Consider the following 11,925-nt stretch of genomic DNA (forward strand, 5'->3'; position numbering starts at 1 on the left):
AGGTGACTAGTGCAGAGATTCCATGGGGAGCACCAGCCACATGTCTTCATGCCTTGCCATGTCCTGCTCTGCCCATACCGCTCCCTGCCCACCCCAGCTCCATCTCCTTCCCCTGCTCCACTCCCGCCTGCCTCTTCCTGTGGAAGCGCTGTACCACTTCTGGGGAGTGTGAGGGACAGTCCCCCCTACCTCGAAGCTGCTGATGCTGATTGGTGTGTGTGAGTCCCAGTGAGCCCCCAAGCATCACCTCTGGCTAAAAATAATTTCCCATATTTGAAACTGCATTTCTGCAGGTGTTGGGTTTTCTAAATCTTTCTTCTGTATAGGTTAAAAGTTCCATCCAAACAGACTCGTTGTATAAAGTCCGTTTTCCATATCAGTGAACAATTAGACGAGTCCCATTAAACTTTTATCTTTCAATTTCTGGATGAAGACAGATGTCAGAAAAAGCATCACTGCAAGTATTAGAATGATTTAAAAGTTCCCAAAATTCGTATATTGAGGATACATATGAAATTTTTCTATGAATTCAGATTCACTAAATTTATGAATGTTTGCTATATTATAATGCACTCTAAATTTTACTTATACAGCATTGAGAAGTAGCTTTATAAAATATTTTTGTTTTCTAGATAATATTGTGCATATGAATGAATGAATGAATGTCCTTCATTTGCTTTTATTTGATTTTCAGCTTGCATGGGAATATGGTGTACCTTTTTTTGAAACCAGTGCTACAGATAACATAAATATTGAAGATGCCTTTTCAGTTTTAGTCAAACAAATAATGAAAAAGGTAAGCACCTTTCTGGGGGGTAGAAGGCCATGCAGTAAAACTCTTTTGGGCCAAACCCTATGGCCTGAGTAAGTTCTGCAGAAGACCTTTAATATAGCAGAACCAGTTTGGTGAGCCTCTCCCTAAAGGGGAATGTATGTCACCTGTGTACCATAGAGCTGTGTTCAGTGGGTACGCCTTGTACTCTAGCACGCAGGGAAATTTTGGGTATAAGTAAGTCATGGGCTGGGGAAGAAGTGGGTCTGGTGGATGTGCTGCCACAGACACCTCTCCACAGAGAAAGGTCTAGTGGCCACAGAGTGGACCAGTGGAAGAGGTGGCCCTTTACATTCAAATAGTAAATGTCTGATCCCCAATATACAACATGTTTGTGTAAGTGATTTATATTGGTATTGCTAAATAGAGAGGAAAATGATCTCTTTTGAAGTTGCGAGGATTTAAAAGATTTCTAATTTGGCAGTGGATGACTGCTGTCGGTAACAGTCTCTCTCACGCGGAAGGGTGTGGCAGTGTAAAGGTACTTACTACAGGTACTGCATGATGGAGCCTGAGCGTCTAAAGCAATAATAACAAAACACTGAATTATTAAGTAGCTAAGACAATATTTTACATAAAAAGATTTATTTTAGATAGTAGAATATTGCTTTAGAAACTAATGGATATTCTTAATACATTTATTATTATTGTCATTCCTCACCAATATTAGTTATACAAAACTGGTCTTCAGTGCAGAATAGTCTTGAAGTCATAAGGAAGATAAATGAACAAAATTATGAACAAAGTTGAAAGTTCCAGTGTTTTGATTAAATGGCCATATGAGGTGGTGGTGTATTAATTCAGATGGTCAATCTGGGCCAAAGAGTTAACGTCAAAATTGTTAACATAACCCAGTCAGTCTCTAACATTAAACTGTCTCAAAAGGGGTACACAGAGACTTCAGTTGCCTAGTATCATGGTGAACAGCATTAAAAAGCCTTTCAAACTTTTATGAAAAATACAGAAAAGCAAGAAAAACGGTGCAAGTTTTTGCAATGTAAAGTAGTAAATAAGGCTTTCATTTGAACATCCCTTGTTCCCTTTCCCTTTAGCTGGAAAGAATTGTTAGCTTGTCTCTTGGGTGGCATTAAAGATGGTAAAAATTAACCTTTGGGGAAAAGAGAAGAATTTAGTAGAGATGGGCTTGAACTGTTGTTGCTTCTTTGTTAAAGTTTCATTCCTACAAGAAAAAACAAAACAAACACAGATTAAAGGAGAGAAAGGAATGGCATGGGTTAGAGATGGTGGGGTGGCAGACATCATGGTGAATTTTTCTCCGGTAGACAGAATTCCTCTCAAATTCTTTTTTAAGGATCTCAAAAGGCAGTGATAAGTGGCATAGTCCATCCATTCATTATTTTGTCTACCAATTAAGCCTAATTTCTGACACACCAATTTAAGTTAAGTTATTGTCATTCTGTTATTTTGTTTATTAATAATGATCTTAACACAACTCTTCAATTGTCATATTTGTTTGTTTGTTTGACTTTTATTTGTACTAGTTCAGTCTTTGTGTCTCACTTTAGCACCTTTTCCCATCAACATTTATTATTGTAGGTTCCTGTGACACTCCATGTCTCCTACTCACGTTTTACAGTTGTACTCATAACTATAGTAAATTCATAGGTCTAACTATCACAACAGTGGTGAAACTAATCAGCTCAGGGCCAGACTGCTTCTAAATCAAGGACCAATACCATCATACAACAATACTGAGCTTGGTTATGTATCAGAGAAATCTATTTATGTGGGCTGATGTGAAAATGTAGCTCAGTAACATTATTGTCAAAAAATCATTCACATCAGAAGCACTAACAGTAGGCCTCTTAAGATCTGGCAGAGAGCCTCAAGTATCTCTGTTTTAATTTCTCTTGTAACCAAGAAATTCACTGCATGCACTTGAAACACAAAAGGATATTGTTGTTTTAATGTAATAGACAAGTTCACGGTTGCTACCACATCTGAAGTTCAAATGATAGGTAAGCAATAACAGTTATGAAGATTCACTAGCAAATTTATATATCAGTACTAAACATATTGGGGATTAAAGGGAACATTTTTTTTAACTCTAAAAACATTTATTCAAATGCATCATTGGTCATAAGCAAAAAGATTTTGACAGTCTCATTCAAATGAATCCAGGACTCCTGTCTGTGCTCAGGGGGTGAAAGTAGACAGCAGAACTTACTGGTGCTCTCTGCAGCGGGCCCAGCATCCTTAACAAGGGAAGCGGGGGCACATCAAAACACCTAAGTTAGCTTTAAAAGAAGCAGAAGTGCAGAAGGGAAAAGGGTATGGAAACTGAAGCAAATATGTAGCTGTAATGGTATGTAAAGGTATTAATCTTTCCTTTGTGTGTGCACATGCTTTCGTAAAATGTTTTCATGAGAATTGCAAATTTGCCATTGGTAAAATTTTATCTTTTCTGAAGACGTTTGAAATCCCTGATGGGCTAACAGGTGCTTCTGTGACATTATTTTGGTCAGTGGTCTACCATCTTCTGTGAAATTTTTTTTGTGGATTTAGATAAGGTACTTTGTCACCTGCGTTTCATTTTCTCACTGGACTAGTAAAGCACAGCTTACAATAGAAACAACAATGTGCCTGATGATTTCACAAAAATTTTCAGGTACAATAAAACCATTTGCTTTTTTACAAAACAGCAAAATGTGGATGCACTGCTTGTATTTTAACATACATAACTCTGTGTTGGAGAAGTGAACATGGTCAGCAATGTGACCAGCAACTGTGAAAAATGATGTCATGCTATAATCCATGCATCAGGGACAGTGGTACAATTGTTGTACAATAGTGAAACATTCATTTACTCATCCTAGAAAAGGTAATGCCCTACGCAGTGTTTTGGTTCAAAGTCATTCCTTGAGGCACACATCTCCTATCTGAGGATCCATGCAGGAGCAGGGGGTGAGGATTAGGTGGGCCCATGCTGTCTGTAGAGAGGCTGGGGAAAGTATATTATCCCACACCAATCCCACAGAGGAAACCTCCCATTTAAGGAGGTCCCCGGAGAAGCCATTAGGGCCAGGTTGCCAGGAAGCAGGTGAGGCATGTTAACAGCTGATTTACATAGTTGCAGAGAGAAATATATTTGAAGGTTCACAGCAGCAACTTTTATTGCTAAATATTCTTGAGCACCATCTGCTGGCACTTATTAACTGAGTATATGTTCTCTGCCTGCAGTGGAGATGGATGCAGAGGACCTATGATTTGTGCACAGGCATAGAGCTTCCTATAAAATTAGAACAGTTTGTGGTTTGAAGAAGGACTCTCAGATTGTAGGAAACATTAAATCGTTCAGACAGACTTAAAAATACCACGATCATTTGTTTAACAAAATGATTCTTGCTAGACTTGCTAGTGCAAAAGAGTGTTGTGCTTTAAACCATGACAGCAAGTTACCCTACATCTTCCTTTGTGTTGTATTTTTGTAGTGGTCTTGAAGCATATTTTTGTGATCAGTGGTAGATATCCAGAACAACATTGTATAGACTTCAAGTTGTGAAAATTATTTTACAGTAAGGACTCAGTGTTGCTGCTCTCATGTGGGTAGTCTCATTAACAGATCACCTCAACTCATTACAGCTACTCACCTAAGTATCAGAGGCAGGCCATAATTTTGAGAATGGCTGATACATGGTTTTGCTCAATCCAAACAGCGATAATTAAATTAATTAATGCTAAAGATTTTTTCAATCATTCAGTGTTTCTGATATTTGTATTTTGGGCTTATCAGATATATTGAAAGTTTGCAGAGAGAGCATTGCTTAGGGAGGTGGTGGAATCTCCATCCCTAGAGGTTGTTAACTCCTAGCTTCACAAAGTCCTGGCTGGGGTGACTTAGTTGGGGTTGATCCTGCTGGAAGCAGGGGGCTGGACTTGATGACCTCCTGAGGTCCCTTCCAGCCCTAAGATTCTATGATTCAGAGGTATGTTTACAAATAACAGTATTTTATTTATTTGGAATTTTTAAGATGGGTTCAGATTAGCCTAAACTTGCTTATTAGAAGATGACAGCTGTTTAATAACATTGGTGATGGTTACCAAATGACCCACTGCGCACTCATGAGTCACACTTGAAACAAAAACAGAAAAAAAATACAGTTAGCATTTAGATTTATGCATACTATCATATGTTGCTCAGTCTAATGGCTGAAGATCAGTTTTCCCCCAATAGCTTTTGACAAGATTATTATAGTCCCTTTAACTTAAGTTTAGCATTTGTGGTTATGATATCATATTGACTAGTAGGCAAGGAAATCAGCAAAATAAACACTAGGAGCAATTGTCATACTGTGAAGAATACAACAAAACCATCAAAAACAATATACACTCATGCCTCACTATACGAGCACTATTGGTTCCCAACTTCCTGCTTGTAGATGAAAACTTGTAAGAGAGACACTAAACTCCCATTAAAATACATGTTAAGTCTCTGATTCAATCCAAGTACTCCTAACTCGTCAAAGGAGTGGCAGCAGGTGGCTCTGCTTTTGAAAGGGAAGTGAACCTTGGGTTGGGGTGGGGTGGAATTGGGGAGGGTTAAAGGCTGGGGGCAGTTTGGGGCCGTGAGCGAGAGGGAGGGTTAAAACCTGGTGGTGGGTTGGGTCCGTGGGGCAAGCAGGGGGGTTAAATTTGCGGTGGGTTGGGTCTGTGGGAAGGGCGGCAGGGGCAGGTTCAGGCTGCTGCCTGTTGGGTCTGTGTGGCAGGTGGTGGTGCAGTTTTAAGGCTGCTGAAGATTGGGTTCACGGGGTGGGAGGGGGATAAAGGCCACAGCAGCCTGGGTCTGTGGGGCCGGCAGGGTTTGAGGCTGCTGCGGGTTGGTCTGCAGGACCGGCAGGGGGTTCAAGTTGAGGTGGGCTGGGGCCATGGGGAGGGTGGGAGGGCGTTCAGGCTGCAGAAGCAGGTTGGGTCTGCAGGGAGTGGGGTAAGGCTCGTATTAGCAGGAGGAGGGGTTCACTCATCTAGTGAACAAAGGTAGGTATGTGTGTCCCTTGGTTAAGCGAGTACTTGTAAGTAAAGCACTCGTTTAACGAGGGATGAGTGTACTTCAACTCCCAGAAAAGTAATTAACCATCAGAACAATTTCCTATATTTAATAAACCTACAGTTATTGAGCAAAGGAGCTATCAAAGCTGAGCACAATGGTTCCATCCAGGATTTTCTTCTACTGAAGATGAGAGTAACAAATAAAGCCTAATGATGAGATATTTGGATAATGAGCTACCATTACTGTATATTTACTGTACTGCTATAACCATTTCCTAGTGGTTTATTTTACATTGATTAGAGATCTTATATTAATTGAGCACAATGTTTTATTGATATATCTGGAATCATAATATGCTAGAACTGGAAGAGACCTCAAGAGGTCATCAAGTCCAGCTCCCTGCCTTCATGGCTAGACCAAGCACCACCTCTGTCATTAGAGCAAGGTGATTCGAGTTGGGTCCCAGAGGAACCTAATGAAAAATACCTTTTTGCTCATGAGACTTCGCCAGCACCACATAGCATCCAGTTCTCCGGGATGGCATGCAACTGTCTTGTCAAGACACTCCTATGCCATGGTGAAGGGGGGCCCCCATGGGCTCAATCCAGCAAGCTGAGGCCTGATCCAGCCTGCAGCTCTGTCGGGCAGGGCATGGAGCCTCTGTGCACTACAGGGAAGTGCTGCATGCAGGCACTGCACCATCACACCCCTTGGCTGAATTGCAGTGCATCCCCCTACAGCTGCACCGGATAGCCGTCTCCACCCTTATCCCCTGTCCTCTCCCTTCCAGACTCACATACTCAAACCCCTCCTGAACCCTCCCTCCTGCCCGGACCCCTCATCTCCACCCTGCTTGTTCACCCTCCCACCTGTCAATACCCTGCACTCTCACTCCCAGTCTGCTCCTGCACCCCCCCTTCTAGACCTCACCCCAGCCCAGTTCTGCATCTTCCCCCACTCCCAGACCCTTCACCTCTGGCCCATTACTGCACCCCCGACTTCTGCCGAGCCCACTCAGCATCCTTCCTCCCACCAAGACCCTGCACCCCAAGCTCACTCTTGCACTTGTCCTCCTTCATAGACCCTGCATCCTTTCCAGCCACTTCCCCAGAATCCCCCACATGCTCTGAACCACTCATTTTGGCCCTACCTTAGAGCCTAGGGAAGCCCCACAAAATTGTCTAATCTCAGCTGGGGGCCACATCTGTGAAGCCAGGTTGTTGTTTTTAATTCTCCCTTGCATATGGCCATGACAGATTTTTCTGTGGATCAGTGGCCTCTGACCCAAAAAAAGGGTTCCCCACCTCATCTTAACTATTGAGTGCTTGACTTTGGAATGTTAACTTTCTTTTAACATAGCAGGTTTTTATGTAATTTCCTAGGTTTTAAAAAAATGAAATGAAAAAAACAAAATGTCCATCATGTGAATCTATATTGATCCTGTATGTGGATCATCAGCAGCGCTGGGATGCTTACATACGGCACAGTTGTACTTGAGTTAATTGAGTAATTGGTAGCAGTAGAAGGCTGTCGTATGAGGGCCTGCCCTAGAAAGGGGTGAAGACACACTTTGCCTTTGGGTTTCACAGCTGTTTACCATGAATGGAATGCTGAGATTCAGAAGTAATGGGTTAGTTCAAGGTTTAGTAGGGGAGTGTTTTTAGTGGTTATAAACACTTACTTTCCCCAGCCTTTGCTTGTCCAGATCTGCTCCTATTCCAGTTACCCTGTTGCAATATTCAGCCCCATCTAATTAAAACACCTGTTCTACATTGCTGAACTATTTTAGGTGAAACTTCAGAAAACCCAAAACCATCATCTTTAGATAAATATCCAATATTTCATCTCTTATCCCTTTCATGTCAAACTTCACACTCTGTACAGTCTCCCAGTCATGCCTGTCAACTGTTCTAGGCATTGTGCAGGGCATTTTTCACTAATTTCCTGGTTCAGGTCCCTGCTGTGAATTCCATGATGCCTACTCCCTCAAGCAGGTAAAGAGCTGTCTCTGTCCACATCTTACCTCTGTAGTGAGCAACATATAAGTATTGCTACTGGCAGTGGTTCTCAACCACTGATACACAGGGGTCTTCCTTGGGAGGGCAGGGTTCACCAACTCACCTAGCTATATGCCTAATTTTACAAGAGGGTACATAATAAGTACTAGCAAAGCCAGTACAAAGTAAAAAGTAAAATTTCATGTAGATAATGATATGTTATACTATGCACTGAAAAATAAGTTCAATATTTATATTCAGATTTATTTATTTTATAATTATATGGTACAGATGAGTAAGTAAGCATTTTTTTAGTAATAGTGTATGACACTTACATTTTTATGTCTGGTTTTGTAAATGTCAGGGCTGCCTTCCCACTCTGGGGGACAATCACCACTACCACCCAAGTGAGAAAAAACCCCTTTAACCCAGGAAGACACACTTGGGAGAGAGCTTGGAAACAAAGAGCTGTAATCTGATAGCTGGCCTTTCAGTCTAAGGCCTGAATATACACAGACCCTTCTCTAGGACAGAGGAATCAAATCATCGCTTTAAAGAAAGTAATTTATTCACAAAACGAGAGAAAATACTTAAAACATTACAGTTGCAGCACAGAGAATTACTTCCTTAGGAAGCGGTTTGGAAGTTATAGAGTATGGGGGAAAAGATCAACCCAGCCTGAGAGGTCACCATTTCCAAGATAAGAAGTGGGTCTGTCCCACGAAAGCTCACCTAATAAACTATTTTGCTAGTCTGTAAAGTGCTACTTGACTGCTTTTTGTTTTCATAACCTGATCGTGTCTCACTAAACATTTCCTTTCTACTTATATATCTGTGTGCTGATTATGAGACGGCCAGATTTACTGGATTCATTTGAGTATTTTTGGTCTCTCCCTGCTCCAGCTTCAGACCAGACAAAGACCCCTCAGATTGCAATTGTTCTCAGTTTAAAAGAACTTCTCTCCCTCCCATTAGCTTACCTGACTGCCTCCTGCAGAGAGCTCTTTTAACCCTTTACAGGCATTCATTCGTGACAGTAAGCAAGTCATTTTTAAATGAACTGAAACTTGGGGTACACTAGACCAATCAGACTCCTGAGTGGAATACAGTAGTCTGGTAAGATTGAGAGCCAGTGACTGCTGGGATTCAGAGATGACTCAATGCCAAGCAGAAAATGAAAGAATTAGTAGGAAAAAAATAGAGAAAAAGTCTCTATCTGTATAACAAAAGGTCCTATGTTTTTGAACCCTCATTCTGGGGTTCGGTGTCCCACACTTCAGAGACTAACTGATTTTGACTGGGATTTTTGGTCAGTAGTAATTGTTCAATTCAGTATATCTTATCACTTAGAGGAAGGGCACTCAGCCAAAAACTTTTGCTGGGATTACCATCTTCTCTTAACATTAATAAATAGTTTACTATTATAGAATGCTATTTTGATGGTTTTACTTTTATTCAGACTGAATTAATTAAATGCTGAGCTGTACTTGAATTTAAAACATTGATAACCAACACTACTGAACTGTATTGTATATGCCAAAACAAATTAACTTTCTTCATAAAAATGAAGGGTCTGTTTTTGAAAAGGCTGCTGAACACTTGCAAATCCCATTGACTTCAACTGGATCTGTTAATGTTCAGCTTGTCTGCAAACTAGGTCCTAAACAAGCATATTACTCAGGCTCAGGTCATCATAGCTGGACCAGGAAGGAGCAGTTGTTATCCTTGGATACAGAAGGACCTTGTTTCTCCAAGAGAGTTATCAGTGAAGAAGGGAAGGCATGTTCCATACTACTTGTCTCTTGTAAGGTTCTTCTAGTGCAAGTTATTGTTTGGATTCCTTAACAGCTCAGAGGATGCCCAGAATTGGCACATCCCTGGCTGCCCCAGACATGGGCTTGCCTGAACAACAACCTCTGGGACTGCACAGCGCCCCTTCCTCCCAGCAGGAACTGTGTGCCACTGGAATCCTTCCTTTAAGCTGACTTTCTATCAATGAGGGATGAGGTGAAATAAGGCCAGTTTCTCAGAGCTGATTGAGTTTATGCTATTTTCTGTTACTGTATGGTACATTAGAAAATATAGGTCAATTCATCAATATGACTGTGCACTCTCTCTGGAGATTGGGGTTTTAGAGCATAAAATCCATTTCTACTTTAGTTTAATAGTGAAAATGAACACAGATATTTGTGCACATCACAAAACTATTGTATCATGTGTCACAGCAAAATCTGATGCCTATTTAAAGTCCTAGATAACACTCAGGCTGAATTGCTCATGAGGGAAAGCTCTACTTATGGAAGTAGTCAGTAGAACTGCCTGCATGACTGAGATTTGCAGTATGAGCTTATGATAATGTAATGTCTTGTCAGAAGACCATATATGTCCATCTGCAGGATCTTTCAAGACTCAGAAAAGTGGCTAGAGTGAAGCATGACATGCCTTAGCAGCCTGTCACTTCCATGGGTGCTAGACTCATCCAATTTATTACAAAGCTCCCTAAAACATTATGTCTTTCATTTGGCTCTTCAGAGCTAGAAATATATTCAGTGACACACTAAATATTTGATATAGCTACAATATATGAAGAGTTGCCTTCAGAGTCCATAAATAGGGAAGAATATTTATGCATCTATAGTGCAACTGCAGTTAGTTGTCTTAACACCACATTTATTTTAATTTGTTTTACAGAATTTGTGCATGTTGTGTGACTTAGATGTGGTGGATCTAAATGAAAGTAAGGAAAAGAGAACTTGCTGCCAATTGTGAAATTTCACCTGCACATCTGTATTATTTCAGGAGATGTTAACTATTTTGTAGGACTACTCAGAGGTGTTCAAAATGAATGTGGTTATTTAGTCAATTTTTGTGTGTTACAGAGATCTTGTGTTACATATTGATGTTTGCAAGGCTACAGTATTGCATATACATGAATCTTCTGTTTCCAAGTTTTTTAAAGTGAAGTTAAATCGGTTATATGCGTTTTGGACCTTTATGGGCAGGACAGTGGGACTATTCATATACGCCAGTGTTTGCAGGAATGGGACCTAAATGTACAATTCATCTCTTGTTGAAGTTAATATCTGCCTTACTTTTTTTTTTCCTTTGTCAGTCTCTTGACATAGTGAACCCTACAACAAGGGCTCCTCACACATGCAACCCTCTGATCCAAGTGACCAATTTAAAGTATTCCCAAGGTTTCCATTAGAGTCTGAACTGACTTTAAATTAGAGACCATATAAAATAAATTAGTGACCATAACTGAGATTCTGCCTTTCATTTGAATGGGTCACTTAATATATTTTTCTGGATAGTTTTTTCTGGGGAGGAATGAGGGAGGCGGTGCGGGAGGGGAGGGGTTCTGTTTAAAGAATTGTTATTGTTTTTTAAGACCAGTGCAAAATGTGGCATAACCGAAGACAAAAGGGAAAAAAATCTAATGCACATACATTATACAGACTAAAATGAAGTAAAAACAATAACATATTTATATTAATGTTATATACTGTATATAGAATACTAAATAATCAATGCGATTATTCACTGGACCCTCAATGCTGAGAAAAAGACTTCATCCTGTTACACATGGTTGTAGCATCTTCTAAATTTGTACATCAGAACAATGAAATGTTTCCATTGGACAGAAGATAGTTTTATAATTTTGTAAAATAATTTATAATAGATATTTTCAATATGTTCACATTTTCTAATGTTTTCATTAATTTGTTCCTTTATACTAGTGGATCTGAGTATTAATAAAGATATTTTCAGTGTTAAGTTTTTGTGGCTTTTTAATCTATATCTTATCATTCTCTTCCAGTACACAAATAATGAAAATCTGATTCTGCTCTCACTTGAACCCATTTTGTAGTGGTATAATAATACTGGCTTCAGTGAGGTAGCTCCTGATTTATACAGGTATAATAGGTTAGAACAGAATTGGATCCTGTGCATTTATTTTAGATTAGAACAACCCTATCACACTTCACACATAATGAATCAAATAAAGAATATTAAGCTGAAGGAGTGGTATTGGTATGTTCCTATTTGGTTAATTACAATTTTTGTTATGCATCCCCAACTGATTG

The 11,925-nt window shown here is 40.0% G+C and overlaps 1 protein-coding gene across 2 annotated transcripts in view; it reads left to right on the forward strand.

The window, feature by feature from the left end:
• LOC142009343 (ras-related protein Rab-10-like) overlaps positions 1-11,614 on the forward strand; it is a 57,221-nt gene extending 45,607 nt beyond the window's left edge. Inside the window, exons 5-6 of one of the 2 annotated variants that reach the window (XM_074987229.1) lie at positions 695-796; positions 10,529-11,614. In XM_074987229.1, coding sequence (XP_074843330.1) covers positions 695-796; positions 10,529-10,606 — 180 coding nt within the window. In that variant the 3' untranslated portion in view covers positions 10,607-11,614. The other variant, XM_074987228.1, reaches the window with a different exon arrangement.
• Positions 11,615-11,925: the final 311 nt, after the last annotated feature.

The sequence above is a fragment of the Carettochelys insculpta genome, chromosome 2 (assembly GCF_033958435.1).
Source record: "Carettochelys insculpta isolate YL-2023 chromosome 2, ASM3395843v1, whole genome shotgun sequence".
Taxonomy (NCBI): Eukaryota; Metazoa; Chordata; order Testudines; family Carettochelyidae; genus Carettochelys; species Carettochelys insculpta.